Source organism: Vicugna pacos, chromosome 12 (assembly GCF_048564905.1).
Source record: "Vicugna pacos chromosome 12, VicPac4, whole genome shotgun sequence".
NCBI classification, from domain to species: Eukaryota; Metazoa; Chordata; class Mammalia; order Artiodactyla; family Camelidae; genus Vicugna; species Vicugna pacos.
This window is the reverse complement of record NC_132998.1, coordinates 51867606-51887751: the sequence shown is the minus strand read 5'-3', so window position 1 is coordinate 51887751 and position 20146 is coordinate 51867606. Positions and strand designations below refer to the sequence as shown.

At 44.2% G+C, this 20146-nt stretch overlaps 1 protein-coding gene across 1 annotated transcript in view; it reads left to right on the top strand.

Annotated features, from left to right (window-relative positions):
- Positions 1 to 18378, top strand: part of TPH2 (tryptophan hydroxylase 2) — an 83027-nt gene extending 64649 nt beyond the window's left edge. Inside the window, exons 9-11 of the mRNA XM_006197834.3 lie at positions 8782 to 8877; positions 17191 to 17324; positions 17453 to 18378. Of these exons, the coding sequence (XP_006197896.1) occupies positions 8782 to 8877; positions 17191 to 17324; positions 17453 to 17627 (405 nt within the window). The 3' untranslated portion in view covers positions 17628 to 18378. The remainder of the gene's footprint in view (positions 1 to 8781; positions 8878 to 17190; positions 17325 to 17452) is intronic.
- Positions 18379 to 20146: the final 1768 nt, after the last annotated feature.

The window sequence follows — 20146 nt, the reverse complement described above, 5'->3', positions numbered from 1 at the left end:
CATGCACAACATCTAGGGTCCCGGGAAAAAAACTGAATATAAAACCAGCCTTTGATTTGTGAAACCAAAATACCGGCAGGTTCAGGAGGCATTAGAAAGTAGCCTGTTTGTGCTCCTACTATCCTTTTGAAAGAGCCACAGACTTTTGTGGCAAACAGAATCGGACGGCTGGTCATCGCATAAGTTCATCTCCAGGAGGCAGCAGCATCTCTCACGTGCCGTGGTCTGATGCGGGAAGGTCCAGGCAGGGCTGTTCATTGTGAACCGTCTGGGCTGTGGGGCACTTCAGGGGCTGCATGGATCACAGCCCCACTCCTCCCACCCTGGCCAAGCGCAGTGGGCATTTTTCTTGGATGGTACAATCTTCAGAAACGGCAAACTGAAAACCATCCCCCTCCCCTGACACGATCGGATGAGGATCCAGATGTTGGAATCCCTGGGTGTTCAGGGTTGCTAATGGAGGCCAGGAGCCACGAAACCACAAGATTGCTGAGCCTCTGCCCGAGAGACCTGCCCATCAGACTTCATCCTGGCTCCAGAGGGCCTGCAGGGAGGCTGGCTCGTGGGCTCCGAGGCCCACGGGCTGGTGTCGAGTGGGACATAGAGAGAGGTCAAGGGACTGATCTGTTTCTGAAGCTGAAAGTAAAACATGATTTGATGGCCACAGTAGAGGGATTTTCATCTTTTCAAAAAGTCTAATATTGGAAACTGTGCTGAGGGTAGTAGTCACTGATCTGGAAGATTGGTGTGGAATTCCCACTGGAAAATCCTTTTTGTTTAGCCATTTCCCCCCTTCCTTCCATATCTGCAGAGCCCCTGCCCCCGGTCAGGTAGGGTGTCAGAGGCCAGCCGCGAAGCAACAGCATCAAGTCAGACCCTGTCCTGGACCTCAGGGTCTGGTGGAGGGACCCGGCAAGAAGACTGGGAGTTTCTATCTGGATCTGTACGTGCTACTGAGGGTAGAAGAGGACCCCCTGACCTGGCGGGCTGGCAGGAATTAGGTTGAGGGGCTGAGCTGTGACCGGAGCATCCTGGGCAGGGGGACGGCCGTGTGCAAAGGCTGGACGGGAAACTGAAGAGAGCCCGCTGGTCTGCAGCACGCAGAGTCCCCTGAGGGGTAGGCAATCGGGACGAAAGGGCTGAACGATGAGGCTGGAGGAGGCAGGGGCGAGGTCCTGGGGGGTCTTTCCTGCCATGTGAAGATGTCTGGACCTGCACTCCGGGACGGTGGGGTCTGTGAAAGCCGGTAACTAGGCCACCACGTGGCCATTGTGACCTGACGTTGAGCCCTGGGGACGGAGTGTCTTGGAGTGGGTTTTGTTGGCGTTTTTGGGCTGGACCAGCGGCTTGGGCAGCACTGATGTTCAGTAGAGGCTTGTCGTTCCTGTTAGTCCGTGAGCAGGAGGCAGAGGGTGAGATGCTTCTTTTTTCTTTTTCTAATTAAAAAGTGCCATTCAAGCCTGGTGTAAAAACTAGTAAGTGTTAAATGATAATGAGTCAGGTGGCCTCCTTCGAAGTTGGAAAGGCTCTCAGATATGCTGAAGAAGGCGCAGTAAAACCGAAACGGCCAGAGGGCACGTGGGCAAATCATCATTTGTACTTGAAAGCCGCCAAAAAGATACAGAAAAGGGTAGTCAAGAAACACACAGGAAAGCCCCGCCTGAAACAGTGCTGCTGAAAATCGCCTGTGTCGATGGATTCTTCAAAAACGTTTTCTGCTGGTGCTTTTTTTCCCTATGGATGTGCCTCTTACATTTAATGATCAATTTTCCACAAGGTTTGCCATAATGTTTCCTCAGAGCTTAGGTTTTTACATTTTAATTCATTCCAGGGCTGTTCTTAACCTAGGACAATGTATTGCTGTTTTCACAATTCAGGGTCATCAGTTTTTTCCTAGCTGACAAGACGTTACTCAGATCCCAACTGTCTTCCTTTTCTCGACTTGTTTTTTTTGTCTGTCTTGGTGGGAGGAGAACCACTGGTGAACGAGGCAGTCTCTGCCAGGGCAAGTGGAGCCTGTGGTTTGGTACATCCCATAATCCAACTTACCTCTATCTTCCTATGATTCCCATTTTGGGCTCCCATCAATCACCCCGCTTCCCTAGCCCCTCAGCGGTACCCTTCCCTGTAACGCCCTCTCTTCCCAAGGCTCATCTAAGATCCCATTTATCCTTCAAAGTCCGACACAAGCTTCAGATCCCTGTCTTCGGAGACAGGCAAGCACACTGCAATTTCAAGACAGAAGTTTGTGGTCGGATAAAATGATAGAGCACTATTATTATATTCATCCTGTCTCCCCATCCATATTGTCTCTTTCTCAAGCATAGAGACCATATCTTCAGCTACTTTTATAATCTCAACTAGAGCTCAGAGCAGTAGGATTTAACAAATATAAATTTTAAAAAATGTATTAAGTTGTGATCTGCCGAGAGCTACGGTGATTTTCATTTAGAGGCTCATAGTAAAATAGGAGTGTGCGGATAGCCAAGTGTAGCTGCGCCTGCAAGGCGTCTGGACAGCGATACGTAGGATCTAGGTGGTGACTGGCCCCCAGTCCTGTGGGCACATGGCAGGTGGCTTCCTTTCACCAAGGGGTGGCTTCGAGACATAGTGTGAGCAGCCAGTGGAAACGGAGCGGCTGAAGCCCCCAGACTGCAGCCCGGAGACCAATGTCTTCCAGCTCTAAGTTTCCAGCATTTCTTACACTTGTATTTTACACGGGACTAGCCCTGGGTAAACCAGTGAAGCAGGCAGAATCCCCCTCTGCTATCTTTTGAGGCCCAGCCCCAGAGAGTGTGTCCCTAGTCAGGAACTCTCGCTCTGCAAACAAAGTCTGGGGGTAATCACTGCAAATTTGGTTTTATGTGCGACTCTTGGGAGTGTTGGCAGTTTAAATGGTCAAAGAAACAACGAGCAAATTGCTGTCTGGTGGGAAGTCTTCTACCTTGTGACAATTAAGTGGTGAGTGGGAGGCTTTTGGGGGGGCAGTGAGACCTCTGTGGCCTAAGCAAGGCAGCTTCCGTTGTCACTGTTGTCTCCGGATGTGGATGGTTTCTATCCCAAAGCTTCCTGCTTAGCTCTTAAGCCTCATTCCTGTTCCAGTCCTGTCATCATTTGCAGTTTCATCAAGGTTAAGGGAATTTTGGCCAAAGGTGAGAAGGTACTTGCTGCCTGTAAACTGAAATTTGATGCAGCTAAAACTCAGCTGGGGCTGAGTGATAGAGGGGTGAGTGGGTGGGAACCTTGGACCCACTTCACAACCTCAACATTTTTTCAATTGTATTCTTTGACATGCTAGTTGTTCGATAGATAGATGTAAGAGAAAGCAGGGCTGTGAGACCCAGGGCCCTGTCTCTGTGTTGTTGTCTGCATTTTTATCTGCATCTGTGGGAGGTGCAGACCCTTGGTGTCGGGACATCTTTGTGTGGCATTCTTCCTTTCTGGGATTGAGCCTTTCGTTGTGACATGGGTACCAAACAGAGGAGACGCTCATTACACTTGTGTGGGGCAGGGTCCTGAAGGCCCCAGCTTCATAAGTATTGAGAGTTTATTTTCTAGATCATGACGAAGTGGTGGTGAGGGGCGGGGGGTGGGAATAGCTCAGTGGAAGAGTGTGTGCTTAGCATGCACGAGGTCCTGGGTTGAACCCCCAGTACCGCCATTAAAAATAAATAAATAAATGAACGTAGTTACCTCTACGCCCCAAACAAAAAATTGGAAAGAGATTGAAAAACGTGTACATCTCTTTAGTTGGAGTACGTGACTTAGCAAGAGCTTCAGGCACCTAACACCAGACATAAGAAGGATGTTGCATCCTGTCCCTTATAACTCAGCAGGAACCAGGTGGATTTTGTTGGTGTGCTCAGTGGCCCTGGACTGAGTTCCTTCCTGCACGCACTTGCTGCGCGTTTGGCTAGACCAGAACCGGCGCAGAGTGGTGTACTACCAGCAGTGACCTGAAGATGGCAGCATTGGGCGACCTATCTCATTTTCCTACGCGCCCACCTGCTAGCTCATCCCGGATCTGCTCCACCGCCCTGTTTGGATTTCACATTGTCACTCAGACCTTCTGCTTAATGACTGTTTGTATGTAAATGACTCTGCTTTCCTCCCAGAAAAGAGGTCCGATCTATCATTTCCTGTTTTGGTTTTCAGTGAATGATTACATGTAATTATATTCAAATAAAATATTTATAAATAATTACATGTAATTAGTGGTATGTAAAACTTGGAATTCATGAGCTTAGCTTTGATGAAAGGTACCCTTCAATTTGAGAGGTGTTAGTCTTCGGATTATTATTCGTTTCTGTTTAAAAGACCTTAGTGGCCAAGACTCTGCTGTTTTCTTTTACAGGAGTTCTTAAAAGGTTTAGGGTTTTTTTGTTTTGTTTTGTTTTTTTGGGGTTTGTTTTTTTTTTTTTGGATAATAGGTAAGATATTTACTTGGTAAATCTCTAGGGAATGTATTCCAGATTCACATCTGGAGAGTGCTGTGAGGAAAACAAATTATATTTTCTTAAAATTTCAAGGAGCAATTAGTTACCCTTGAATTCTGCAGGGTCTCCAAGGGGTCATTCAGTCCAGCTTTAAGCAGGCTTTGAATTTATTTATTTATTTGTGGCTTGGGCAGTGTTTTACTAAAGCAGAGTGCACATGTGCACAATCACTGAGAACTTTACCCTCAGTTAAATGCCAAGGTTTACAGCTTCTACACTATTATCTTTTTTTACTTAATTTAACATTATTTTATTTGATTTTATTTGTAGGCTTTGGATTTAAAACCAGACAGAAGTTACGTGCTGTTGCCCCCTGCCCCCCACTAATGATCACACCCAGGATCTTTTTGCATTTTGAGTTCTCCACCGGCATTAAAAACAGAATGAGAAAAATTATCCCGAGGAAGTCCATAATTCAAATTTTGCCAACACCTGAGGTTTGGGAACATTTTACCATTTCTCTCTATCTGTGAGCCACACCTGGAGCTGCAAATGGAAAGCTGTCTGGAGGCAGAAGGTCTAATTCTCTGGGGAGAGGCGGCTGTAGAAACAGCCTCTAGGCTCATTCCTTGGTTGAGGACAGCGGGGAACCAGAGGGAAAGGCGGACAGGCAAAGAGCAGATGGAGCTGTGTAGGGTCAGAGTCTCTGGAAGGATTCCCAGGTGAGGGATGGGGCCAGAGAGCGTTCTAAGCAACGGGAAGGAAGCACCCAGTGGCTCTCTCCTCTGAGGTCGCTCTGATTCTAGAAACACAAGGACCAAGGATACACTGATGGATTTAGCTTGGCATCTTTAGTTGAGTTGACGCAGACCTTTACATTCCTGCCTCAAACCAGGACAGGATGCCAGATCTCCGTGAAGACCGCATGTGTGGTTCCCAGGTTTTTTCAGGGGCTCTCTCAGCCTGCTTTGATTTGGATCATAACCATAGCCATGCATTATGTATTAATTACGCACATCATAGGCTGACCTACATGCTCCTGTAGCTGGCTCCATATCTGCACTATTCTGGAGGCTTTTGAACATGACAGCACGTTTTTTTTTTTTTCACAAACTCTTCTATATTCAACATTAAGGCTGCAAGGATTCCACATCCTGTGCTATACAAATGCAATACAAATGAGAGAAATCAGCCAGAGACAAACTAAGAAGATGCCACGAGATTCTAGTTTTCCTGACTTAGACTATAATTTCCCCATTTTTTTTGGTGGCAAGGGAAATCGTGCATCAGTTAGTCTTTTACTTGGAAACCTTAAAAGGTAACAGATGTTGAGCTCCTAAAACACTGAGCTCTGGATCTCTTAAGTGTCACCATCTAAACTGGTCCCGGGTAAACCACTTCATCTCCTTAAACCTGAGTTTTCCTTTTGGTAAAATAAGAGACTGAACTTCCAGGCCGCTTGTTGTATGACTGTATGATCACCTCACTCCATTGTGCCCACAATTGTACAAAATTTTTCAGAGGACAGGCTTGAGGTCTGTATTTTAACTCTTCCTTCTATTCTGTAACTGAAGTATATGTGACTTATAATATGATGTTAGTTTCCAACGTAGCACTTAGTGATTCGATGTTTCTGTGCATTACAAAATGATCACGGTGGTAAGTCTGGTTATGGTCTGTCAGCATACAGACTTGTTACAGTGCTGTTGACCGTATTCCCTGTGCTGCACATTACATCCTCTTCAGCACACATTCACGTCCCTTATTTTGGTTCTTCTCCTGAGGCCTCTGTGATCCTGACTTCTCCCAACCCTCTGCTACCCCAGCCCAAATCACAGTCTAAGTCGCTCACCACCCTTGTCTCTTGGCTACCACCGCCTTCGAATGGGTCTGTCTGCTCCCACTCTTTACCCGCTATAGTCTGTTCTTTACCCAGCACCAGTGTGATCTTTTGAAAATAAAATCAGAACCCATCTCCCTCCTGCCTAAAACCTTCCAGTGGCTCCCCATTGCCCTAGGAAATACAAGTCTGTTCCTGCCCCTGGACCTTTGCATTTGCTGTTCCCTTTGCTGGGAACACTCTTTGCTCTAGAACTTGACATAAGTGGCTTTTCTATTTTTTTAACAAAAGACTGATTTTCAAGCAGGTTGCAGCTTAAATATCACTCCGACAGAGAGACCTTCCCCAACCCCTCCATCTAAAACAGCCATTTTGTCTGCTTGATAGCTAACATGTCACATGATTTTATTATTTGTACAGCAGATTTCACCTGGAATTATCCTATATTGCTGATTTTTGCTGTTGTTACTGTTGTTGGCTGTCCCATCCCAGTAGCATGCTGGGTGGGACGGGAACTTCGTTGCCTTGTTCTCTGCTAGGGCAGGGTCAGGTGTATAGTAGGTTTGTAGGAGTGTTTGTAGAGAAAGTGAATGAATGAATGAATGTCGTAGGCCGGAAAACTAAGCCCAGAGAGGTTGTGGTCGCTGAGTTAATTGGAAGCAGGGATGAGACTGGAACTCAGTCTCAGTGTGTTTCTGTCCTCCAAGTCCTGTAGCCACACAACAAACCTAACTTAGAAATAATTCATTTGTTATTTATCTATTCACCAAATATTTATTGAGTTCTTATTATGTTTCTGACACTATCCTATATCAGTTGTTCTCAGCCAGCAGTGATGTCGCCCCTCTGGGGACATTTTTCAATGTCTGGAGACATTATTGGTGGTTAAAACTAGGGTGGGGGTTGCTCCTGGCATCTAGTGGACCGAGGCCAGGGATACTGCTAAACATCCTGTAATGTACAGGACACCCCACCTCCACCCCAGCCAGGAGTTATCCAGCCTAACGTGTCGGTACTGCTGAGATTGGGAAATTGTTCCAGATGGACAGACAGGGATACTGCCCTCATGGAGATGACAGTCTAGTCGGGGGGGGACAGATGACAAATAGCACATGCCACACATAAAGTAGAGACTATGTCAAAACAGTGGTATGATGGGAAAGACAGACAAGTCAGAACAGAGTAGAGAGGAGTGCTGGCGGGGGCTCTGGATGGCGACGACAGTGGGAAGGGCTGTAATCTGAGCCTCTTTGGGACATGAATCGGGAAAGGAAGTTTGGCCTCTGGAGGTTCAGCTCCGTGACCTGAAATGGCCAGTCCTTTGGGTCCAGACCACTGCAGATCACTGACCACTTAATCTCAGAGAGCATCCTCACATTTAAAAAAGCATAAAACCCTCCAGAACCAGGTGACACCTGAGCCTCCAAATAAAAATAGAGCAAACTGCCACAGGCTAGGAATAATTCTTATTTTCTGTCCCCTTTCAGGGGTGTTTAAATTCTCTTCTTTCTCAACACCTTCATTGCTCCATCATCACTAATGCAGGAAAGTGTTAATTTGATGTAATTTTTTTTTCAAATTGAACCCATGCCCTTGTGCATGCTAGACATATGCCCTGCTACTGAGCTGTACCCTCCTCCAATTTGGTGTCATTTGTATTGCTTATTGTCAGGTGCTCATTTTCCTCTCAGAGCACAGATAGTATGCTTTCAGTACCTCTCAAAAGCATGGTGAGTTTTTTGGTTGTACAGAGATTTCTCTCTGTCTAGGCTGATTTCCTAGGAACCCAATAGACGCAATTGTAGATTTTAATATCTTGGGGAAGCTGGTAAAACTCAGGCAAATGAAATGGTCTTACTATATGTATTTATATCTGCATGTAATTATATATATATATATATAGGTGCATACAGAGATATACATTTAAAATTTCGCTAAGGAAATGGTAATTTGGTAGGCATATACTTGCTTTCTTTATCTCTCTTGCTTTCTTCAGCACACATTGGCACATAGTAGGAACTCAACAAATGTTTGTTGAATGAATAAACAAACGGCAAAAAAACCCGTTTGGTATTACTGAATTCCAGGCCATTTTTCCACATTTACATGGACTTATTTATGTTACTGAACCACGGCTTAGTAAATATAGTAGCATATTCTTATGGTGTTATCACTGTGACATATTCCTTTGTTTCTAAATCTGTGCTTTTTAAAAATTTTGAAAAGCATTGCAGGGGATAAGATTTGATGCATAGGGTTTCAGAATCCAGGAAGCATCAGACTCTTAGTAGTTAATACTTTTCCCATATACCTGGAACCTAGGGAGGGATTATTAAGCAAAAGAATAATGACAGTAAATGTTCTTGATTCAAGTGTATTTAAATTGACAGTGCTGAAGAAATTATGCACGGTGCACCATTTTATTTCAAGTGCCACTTCATCCTACAGAAGAACTTGTTGCCCAGTTCACTGGACGTGTGTCCTTTTTTTTTCTTTTGTTCTCAGTGCTATTTCTTCACGATTGAGTTTGGCCTTTGCAAGCAAGAAGGGCAGCTGCGGGCGTATGGAGCCGGCCTGCTCTCCTCCATTGGAGAATTGAAGGTATGATGCTGTGAACGAAAATATCCTTCCCGGGCAGACTGGTTCAAGGTCATGGAAAGTATTGATTTGTCTGTCGGAGCCTTTCTACTCGCAGAGGCCCCATAAATATTTAGTGCAGAGGATCTGGCACCTCCTGTGTGAGTGCTGACCTGACTTTTTGCACTTCCGAAAATGGGTCCTGCCTTTGCTGGGTGTGGGGTGTGACTCAGATGGATGAGCAGCCATGTGCACAGATCAGCAGGGATGACGAATGTACGCTCCAGTGCTGGGGGACAAATGACTGGCCTACATGTAGTGCCAAGGAGCGGGCACTGAGCTTGCCCTGAGCTACTGATTGAAATTCCCTCTTGAGGGTGGCTTGGCTACTCTCATTTCTGTCACCCCCATGGCGCCCTTGGGTTCCCCAGCATCTCCTTCCCAAAGGGGAATTTGAGGTTATTTTAGCTTCTTCAAAAATTAATGTAAATTAAAACATTTATGGGCATATGCAATTTAAAAAAAACCCACCTAAAGAAACATGTGGTCAGAGACGTATCTAATACATGTAGTGATGCCTAAGCGATGATAATTTTTTTTGCCTTAAAATATAGTAAAATGATCATTTTTTCAGAAATATTGGTATCGGGGCATTCTGATCGTTTAAATATTCTGGTTACTTAAGAATGACTATCTGTACCATTGGGGGATGGCAAATTCTGATGAATTTAGAATGCATTGTGATGTATGATCTGGAAATGGTCCTGAAAATAATTTAACCTTTCTTTGACTATTCAGACTAAGATCGAGATTATAGGCTATCCTAGGGTTTTATTTTGAGGATTGATTATCCTTACGTAAGATAACTGGATATATATGATTATTGGAACGTTTTGGATGTTTGTACTTTTGAAGGGTGCGGTTGAACTGTAGTTGCATTGAGTCCACTCACTTTATGGCGTCATTCCTTCATTCATTCATTCTGCAGACGTTTGGTTGAGCACCTACTACGTGCATGTACTGTGCCAGGCAGTGAGGGTACAAAGACAAATAATAATGGTGAAGAACAAGAATGCAAAGAAGGTAACAGGGAGGGAGGGTGTAGCTCAGTGGTAGAGCACATGTTTAGCATGCGTGAGGTCCTGGGTTCAATCCCCAGTACCTCCATTATATAAATAAATAAACAAACAAACAAACCTAATTATCCCGCCTCCCCCCAAAATAGAACAGTTGCTAAATAAACATTAAACAAGAAAAAAAAGAAGATAACTTCCTCAAGGGATGCTTAAATAGACCTTAGTGTTTTCAGTGCTTTAAACATAGTCACCCACTTAATTCTCATAACAACCCAACGGGATAAGTAACATCATTCTCACAGATGAGAAAACTGAGGCATAAAGACATTAAGGATCTTGTTCCAGGTCACACAGCTGATGAGTGTTGGAGGTGGTCCCAAGTCCAGGCTCCAGGATATGAGCCTGGACCGTTAGAGCCTATTGCCTGGGGTCCCTGTTTTCAAGGTGCTTACACTCTAGTGCAGGAGGTAAACCAGCAAGATGATACATAATCACAGTGTGACAGTTGTGCCTGGGACGTTTTGAGCCACACCTGGGAAGGCTTCCTGACGAGGGTCCTGCCATGCACGCTGATTTTGGGGGAGTGGGAAGGATGGATAAGGGGAGGGTGAGGTGTGGAATCTCCGCAGACAGCAGTGTGTGCGCCCCACTCAAAGCCTGGCCTATTATGGGAGCTGTCCGAGGTCCTGCCTGCCCTGGAATAGATGATAATGTTTGATATAACAAAAACCCAATGTAATGTGGTACAGTTTTTTTTCTTCCCCCAGTAAGTTCTACACAACAAAAAAGTTCATTTGGGATTCATCGCAGTGCCCTGGCCAAAGCCCACAGCAATAGCATGATGTAAGACTCATGCCTTCTGGAGAGTGTTTCTTGATTTCCCTGAAAAAAGAATTAGGCAGAAAATTCTCCTGAGCTACATCTATTTACATTCTCCTCAGAGGGCTTATAAATTACACCAGAAACAAAAAAAGCAAAATCTCTCTCATGGTCCCAACTTCCGACAGGGTCCTCTGGTCTGGCTAATGAGGCATGTGTAGGCAGCAGTGGGGTGAATCTGTTGTTTTTGTTCCTTTTGGTGCGGACTGAGTCATCTGGAAATGGAAATCGGCCAGGAACATGGACACTGAAGGGCATTGTCTGCCGTGAGTCTTCTCGTTCTGGTCCATCAACTCTGGTCATTAGCATTCTTCCATTCCCAAATTTCAGCACTCCAGCATCCCCACGATTGCTCCTTTGGAGCATTTTTACAACTCAGAAATTCTTTCTATAAGAAATGTCTTCTGATTGTTCACAGAGAATACAGAACATGAGACCTTTCCTTAGCAGCCCTCCCCTCAGCCCATCCCTGCCCCGCTCGGTGTGAGCGTCCAGAACCCTCTCACTGTGCTCATGAAGACGTCTGTCTGACATTTATTTGAATGAACAAAGGCTAGTCCTGGGCCCAGGTGGGATGACATTATTAACAGCATTATAATAATTCCTGTGCAGACACACTTACAGTTTTGAATGCAGTCACCTTTTGCGGTAAAATATTTCTGCTGTTCCAGTTGCAGCCCATACGCTAGGTCCCTGGTAAGTTGTTGGAGGTTTTGATGTAGTCTTTATAACTTTTACATAACTATCCACAATTCCTCCACTTTCCTTGAACGGAACACGTTTTAAAATGTGTGCTTTAAGAGGCTAAATTTTCCAGGGCGTAAATGTCACACTTCACAGCTGGCCAGGTACTTCTGAGCGGTGTATCTGTAGTTTGGAGGATAACTTTCATTTTTCCCTCTCTTTTTTTGGACAGTAATGGCTTATTTTTGGACAATGCTTTTTTTTTTATCTTTGAAGACAGAAATGAAATAAATATAGAAATGATTGTAAAAGCTAATGTCAATCTGATAACTATAAAGACTTTTCTTAATCTCAGCAATGATTGCTCTCTCATTCGAATTATTTGTTCTGTGATGTACTTTCAGGAATCCCCAAAGTGTATTTGGGAAGGGCCTTTTCATATCTTCATCTCTGTGGGGAGCGGTTAATAATGAGTTAGGTCACCCGGAAAACTGCCTTTTAGAAAAGATTGAAAATAGGATAATTGCTTGCTGTTCCCCCATGCTCTGGTGTGTGTTTCCTTTTCCATCTTTTCTGTCTCAGAGTTGCCCTAATATATAAGCTTCTCATTTAAAAAATTAGTATTCACTCATTCACTTATTTTTTCAGCGAACTCAAAATTGAGTCTCAGATTTCAAGGAACTTGAAGTCTCCGGAAGAGAAGGGCTAAGAAAGTGATGATTATAGGTCTTTGCTGAATCTCATTCTTTCAGAGAAGCAACAGTGAAGTTGGTTCACATTAGGTGGTAAGGGACTGATTGCCAATTGATGAATGGGCTGAGTCTTATCTCAAAAAGTGAATCCATCTCAGAAGCAAAAGGCAATTTCCCCTTCTTTTTCATGGGTAAGAGTGAAGTCTAGTTCTTTGTTTCCTTAAGGGCAGAGATTAGATTTTTTTCTGTAAGTGGCTTTAGCACCTACCCCACAGGAGTCAACGGAATATTGCATACGAATACATCAGTTCTACTTTTCAGTTTTGACGAAGCTGGTGGTTTTAAACATTTTAACTGCTGTTATTATTTTGGTTTTAGTTTTGGGATACCCTTGCACGGTGAACTTATTGCATTGCCTTTATATAGCTGTCCGTCAGCATTCATAGGACAGCTTTACATTTATTGCAGTCTTTCATACTTACTACCTCTTGCTGCAACTCTGCGAGGAGGTCAGAATTACTGCCGGGCGGCAGAGAAGGGGCCTGAGGCGTCCGTGGGTTCCCTGAGGTCGTCCAGTAGGTCAGCGGGGTGGCCGGAGCTGGGACTCAGAGAGCATCTGAACTCTCATGCCTTTACCACGTTCGGGTGGCTCGCCCCTCCCTTCCTCTGTCCTTTGCTTTCCTGAAGCAGCACTGTTAGTCATGACAGAGCAAGTACAGGATGCCAGGAACTGGAGAGGGTCTTTGGCTTTTACGGACGAGTTACTTGAGGACGGAGTTTGTTCCCTCCCCTCTGCAGTTGATTCAAACTGCTGAAGCTTTCAACATCACTGGTAAAATAAAATGCGATGCCATCCTCAGCTGGTTTGGCAAGAGGGACGTCGCTACCCCGCTGTGTTTGGTTATCAGGGAGAGCATTTGAGGGAAGCTCAAAAATGTTACATACCTACGTACATATACAAATCTGTATGTTTGTTGTTCGAAAGTGGGAAGAGATGATTGTAGTGTGAGTGGTGAGGTGTTTGCCAATTTTTATTCAGAATCTAGGGTCCAGACTACCTAGACTTCACACTTAAGCTTTTTTCCCAACTGTAACCAGTCCTAATATAGAGGGTGCGATCACAGGTTTATATCTAGAAGAGTTGAGATCTTAACTCTGTGTTATTGCAAAGGCAGGTGGCCGGGAGGAAGGAAGGAAGATTTTAAACTGATGAGCTCAGGGTGGGCGCTGTTGCGGTCCAGGACCCAGCAGCCCCAGAGCTAGGACCACGTTCCTTTCTCTGTGGGCTCCGAGGAGCTGCACTGATGTCGGAAGGTACAGGTGCCTCTGTACCCCAAGCGTCATCTGGAGGCTGAAGTGGCAATGACAGCGAGATTTATGGAGCACTTCCCACCGGCCAGGCACTTTGCATGAATTAACCCTGTTTAATTCTTCCCACGTTCCTTAAGTTATAGATACTGTACGTATCCCCATTTTCCAGATGCACACTGGAATAGGCTTACGGAGATGAAAGAACTTGCCCCCAGTCATGTAGGAACTAATTGGGTTCTGGCAAATTGCTGATGTTGAAAAGACTTTTTTTTATATAAAAGGCTGGACTGGCAAGTAAGTTGTAATTTGTGCACTAAAGCTTATTAATTGGTAACAGCCGTCTCGGTTGGAAAGAGTGGGAAGGGCTGCTCTGGTCAGTTGGTGCTGGCTGGGCTGGAGGTAGGGGATGGTGGTGAGAGGGCTGTGTATTTGCAGGCCCTGTGAAAGCTGTATGGCAAGAGGAGCTTTAGAATTCTTGTGGATAAGATCTTTTCAGTTGATCAAAGAGGAAACTGCATCCTAATGTGGGGAATTTTCACTCTTTTGGTCAGCTACCTTAAGAATCCAGGTCTCCCGGCTCCAGGTCCCGTGTTCTTGTCTTTCACACTATGGGTAAATCCAAAACAGCCCTCTCAGAGAGCATTTAGATCGGAGGAGGTGATTCTCAAGTGTTCCTGCACTTTTAAAATGGCTTGAGAGTAAAAGACTGTCAGCCAGATTCTCTGAGCATTAAGAAGCCTCTCTCTGTGGGAAATTGGATGCATTCTTGCACACTTCAGGATATCAGACCGTTCACACTTTGGGAAGGATTCTCCACAGAGTTCCCTGGAGGCATCAGGCAGTTTGGCTCTATGTTTACAGAGAATCAACTCTGGACATAGAAGAGAGGGCATCACAGCTGCTCCCTGAAACCAAGGTGGCTTAGAGAGATGTGGATTGGACTTGAGAAGCAGACTGGGCAGCTCTACTGGGCAGTGGGCTTTGGAATCAATGGAGACACAAATGCTATTTAATAGCCCTTGTGCCACGCCTTAGTGTTCAGAAACAGGGGACCTTAGGGGCTGCCTGGATGCTCCTGGCAGTCATCACACAGGAGAGCTCCCCCGCAGTAAATGAGAGCACTTACAGGTATGATCGCCACCTCATTTGTTGGCCTCACTCAGTGGCTGCTCCCCCGACTCTGGGCTCTTTGCATTCTCCGGGCGAATCTTTGGGTACCATTATCATCCTCCTATTTGTAACAACCAAGGAACAAAACTGGTCCCATACTCCATGGATGGAGGGGACCCCAGCAGGTAACCAGCATGTTGGACACATCAGGATCCTGAAGATAGACTGCACTGTTGAGAGCTTAGAAAATCAGCTTCCAGTCCCTTTGATTATTACATTAGGCAAGTGTGAGATTACACTGCCTAATGGTCTTTGCCTCAAATTATATGCTGTGAATCCACTGACTTTTCTTGAAGTCTGGGGCAGAGCACCTTGCCCTCTGGGATTTTCCTTGGTCTGCTGTCTCCCCCTTTACCTGTTAAAATGACAAAATGAGCTCATCCTAGTATTTAGTACATTTTTCTAAAACGATGCTGATTTCAGCCTCCGTTACTGGGTGCACACCTTCCAGAGACATCCTCTAGCCGTGGTGACTGCTGAGGCTGCTAATGTCTTATCACAGCGTTCCAGACCAAAGTGGATACGTTTCATCCTCTTCTGTGCTTGTCCTCGACCCAGTGAAGTCTTTGGTGCAGCAGGGAAGCCCTGAGGGACCCATGGCTTAAATATGCGTGTAGCCCGTTCCACCACCCCTCTGCCCAGGGCCCTGAATGCGGGGATGAGAGCCTGCAAACCTCAAGGACACCGAGTCAGCCACTGTCCTCCTTTTCACGGGTCCTGTTGGATAAAAGGGCAGTTAGAGCCCGATACTAAATGAAACGCACCCGGAGCACGTGGCTGCAAAGAAAGCCACTTGTAATTCTAAAAACCGTGGCGAGCCAATAGGAGCCTGATTCTTTGCGGGGGAGGCGACGGCTGTCATCAAAACGCATTTTGTTTCTTGAAACTGTGAAGTTGTTTTAAGAATGTGGACAGAATTATTAGTCACGTGGAACCCCAAGTCCCCTGCACTGCATTGAATCTAGCACAAATGCATCTGCTGGTGTGGTGATATTCTGCTTATAATGAAGTTGTTCTGTGGGCCAAAAAAAAAAGTTCACTCTGAGAGGCCCTCTGCAGTCCCTTACTCACACGTGCTTTGATCTGGACAATGGAACTTTGCAGGAAATCAACTCACCCACGGGACAGGACCCTGTGCCCTCCTCTCTCGCCCGTCAGTCCTTGGATTCCACCTCCTTCGTGGAGACTGCAGATCATTCCACGCATTCTGAAACTGTTGGGGGAATGCACCAAGAATACTGACTAGGAAAGGTTTTTCAGTGTTTCTCCAGGAAACCTTAGCAGTCAGAGATGTGAAGAGTGCTTTGGGTGGAATCCAGAGGCTGGAAGAGACTGTCTTCCGAAGTCACCCAGCCCAAACCTCTCATTTACACTTGAGGAAAAAGAGGCCCAAGGAGGTGAAATCATTTGCCAAGGTTATCCAGTTAGCAGAACACCTGGACTGGACCCTGAGTTTTCTAACTCAGTTGAAGGCCGTTTCTGCTACCCCTTCCTCTCTCTGCCTCGCTCTCCCAATGGATTTACTCTTTAAATGAAGAAATAGAGACTCTAGTTCACAACTGCCTGAGTCTGAGTCACTTTGGATGCCTTTAACCTGCAGAGTTTTGGGATTCATCCAGACTTACCAAATAAAATTGAGGTCTGACTGTCTGTGTGTTTCACAAACTCCTCAGTGATTCTTAGGCATATTCTGTGTGCTAACCACCATCCAGGGGCTATAAATAGGCAGGTGGCAGGTGGTAGGAACGAGTGTAGCATCACTGAGTTTATCAGGAGAGTACAGTCATCCCTGGTTCCTTGCTGTTTGCAGTGCCAGTCATGGAGTGAGCTGAATAGGGCTAATGATGGTTCAAAGAGTGATTACATTAGTTTTCCTGTTTCCCTAATACCTGCTCCGGGCATAACTATAACTATTAATATTAGCTCTTTTTTTTTTCCCACCTGGCAATATTTATCTGCTCCGCTGTGCTTGGTGAAAGGTAAATGAATGCTTTGCAGGTATCCTCTTATGCAGGCCCACTCCAGCCTCTGTTGATACACAGTACCTGGCCTCAAAATGTCTCGTAGTGAGTTCACAAATAGTTCGGTCAGAGTCCCAATTACCTCTCCACGCAGGTAATTATTACTTCTGCCATTTAAGGGAAATTTCAGTCTGTTGCTCATAGCAATAAATTTAGGACCATATTTATGCTTTCCTGCTTCTATTCGTAGTGGAGATTTAAAATTCCATTTCTGTGGGGATACAGCTCTGAAGTGTCCTTCAGCATGAATTTGGCTGATAATAAATAACATAATACTGTAATCTCATTTTTCCCCCTCCGCAGCTAACAGACTTAAAAACAAACAAACAAACAAAACCCCTTAACACTCAATTTACCCTGCATATGGGAGAGTTCCTTATTTCATGGTAGATTAGTAACCGAGCAGTTCCATCAAACGACGGAGCTGTGTTGTAGCCGTGTGACATCGTGACACACTGGAAGCCTCATTGTGGGGTTTAACGGGTTTTGCGGTGTGTTTTGCAGCATGCGCTTTCTGACCAGGCGTGTGTGAAAGCCTTTGACCCAAAGACCACTTGCTTACAGGAATGCCTTATCACCACCTTCCAGGAAGCCTACTTTGTTTCAGAAAGTTTTGAAGAAGCCAAAGAAAAGATGAGGTAACTTTATTTTCCTTCCACCCAGAGAAAATAACTTTAAACATTTTTTTTTCTGGCTCTGTTCCTTCCTTCTCTCTAGCACTTGAACCAAAGTGGCTTGATTGCATATCTTTCTGGTAATTTTGCAGGGACTTTGCAAAGTCAATTACCCGTCCCTTCTCAGTCTACTTCAATCCCTACACCCAGAGCATTGAAATTCTGAAAGACACCAGGAGTATTGAAAACGTGGTGCAGGACCTCCGCAGCGATTTGAACACAGTGTGTGATGCCTTGAACAAAATGAACCAGTATCTGGGGATCTGATGCCTGGGACCAGTGTCGTTGCCAGCGTGATCTTCTGGGGGCTTAGCAGCATTTCAGTCAATGTCATATAATGCCAATAGCTTTCTGTGTCATGGCTTGGGTAGTAAGCATGCAATTCTGTATATTTACCTACTTGTAACTTACTGTGTCAATGTGTGAAAAGACACCATAAAAAACTTGATGACAGATAACTACTCATTGTATGAAAGATCGTAATACATTTAAATGTCTTAAGTAGATCTGACATTCTTGCTCAGTGGCCTCAACCAAACCGCAGCTATTTAAAATTGGTAACAAATAGCCCTCTTGTGATTCTAGCGTGTGACCTTTTCTTTTTCAGAGCTGAGCCTTTCCTCTGTGTTCATTAGATAAAATGAAAATAGCAGTGAAATGGTTTCTGTTTTCTCTTGTATCAGTGTTCTCACAGCATTATTTGAGATAAACCCAGAATTGTATGAAACTTCTCATCACATTAGCAAAAGATTCAGTATTCTGTTTCAAACATTGGAAGTAGTGAACACTTTAGGGGGAATGGCTTTTAGGTTGATTATTTATACAATGTAAAAAAAAAAAAAGCTTCTAGAAGTAGAATATGTACGTTGTACTGGCCTTTACAGAAACTGAGCTGTGGCATGCTTCCCAAAGTATTTTGGAAGAAAACACTTACAGAAAGAACATTAAGAATGACTGAACAGTGGGGAGTAAATCTTGGGACTATGAATTTTATGCTGGAATAAAGTGAACTATCATGCTGAGGTGTTTAACCCATTTCTCTTGGAGAAAAATAATATAGAGCTTTGATTTCAGTGTTACAGAAATTGAGGCTCAGAGAGGTTAAGTAATTTGTCCAAAGTAGCACAGTTTGCCGTGCACCAACATTGACAGCCCATTGCATCTCATTTTTGGATTGCTAAGATGTTCAGTGTGGTGTATGCATGCATTTATGTGTAGTCAGAGAAGGGAAACTAATGCTTTTCAAACCTAATCACAAAACTATCACTAAATCGGACTTGATGTTTCCTCTCACAGCCCCAGACCAAGCTGGCTCTCTGGGAGTCTGTCTACTTGCCCAAAGTTTGAGCAAGTTTAGGCAAACGTAGTGATACACTACGAATTTCTGGTCATCTCTGCCCTAAGAGGCAGAGTGATTTAATCAGGCGATTAAGTGAACAAATAAAAAACTGCAGAATGAGTGAATAAATTTTAGCATCTTCTGATTCCCTCAACAAATGCTTCCACTGTTCTTCTAACTCTGCTTTGGCAGCACAGAATACTGGGGTGGAGGAAGGAGTGGGCAAGAAAAAGCAGAGAAGAATAAGATGACGAAATGACTTTTAAGTGAGCAATTCTAAAATATTTCCTTGAGCAATTTCCAAGGGTGTTCTTTAAGTAAGAAATTACATATCATTTCGAACTAATTCATACTCTTGTATGGCCAGTTCGACTCGTACTCTTGTACGAGTCAAAAATTTTAGACTAAATATATTCAGGAAGAACATGAGACGGAGTTAAAATATTCATCAGAGAGAGGTAAAATTACAACGAATAATCAGAGGTTTGAATGTTAGTCATCTTAACTACTAAGGATCTTTCATTTCTGAAGGATTCTCAGGATGACTGAGTTTTTGAGAAGGGATTTGGTGGACAGAATGAGAGTCATGTAGTTTAAATGCTATTTTAGGTGAAAGATTTAGTGCCTTGGAAGATTATTGGTGGTTGAGAAATGATGAGCGAGCTGAACCCAATAAAAGGATCTAGAATGATCAATTAGTTGTAAATGTCAATTGTTTTATAAATCTATATATCCATCGTTTCTTATATCTGGCTTTGCTCGATGTAGATGACCCCAAGTAATTGGTTACTTACAAATACTAATCCAGAATAATAACCCAGAACAACGAATCCAGAAATTTCCAATAAATAACAAGAGACTAAGAACAATAATTTAGAAATTGCCAGACCTAGTTGCTGAATTTTCTCAAAGGAGAAAATTGGCTAAGAAACTCTTTAACATCTGCTTTCTGTGTTGTTCCCATGATTTGGTGTTGCTTTAGACATGACTTAAAAAACCCATAAGTAGCCATCAAACTTTTCCCTTCTAGCCTTGATAGAAGGGGAGCGTCTTAGCTAAAAGTACTGAAGGAAAAACTATATTTAATTGTAGACAGATTCCCTCAACAAAATTAATGTTTGAGCGATCTTCGGATTGGTTACAGCGGCATCTTCACTTTTCTTACATGTGCAAAAATCTATGTTGTTTCAGAAATAGAAGAGTTGCAAGGTGAATAGGCTTTTCTGCAGAGCTTATTTAGAGATCATACAAGGAGGAGGAATTACGTGATTCTTTTTAGATTTATTCTCCATTTGGAATAGCAGTAAGCATAGTTTTCACCATGTGAAACAATGGAATCGTGGTTTTCGTTTGTTGTGAATGTTTAACATGCAAATGCCATTACGAGGAACAGTGGGGAAAGTCCTGTACAATTTAATAGCCAGCATAGGAAGAAGTGTTGGCAGAT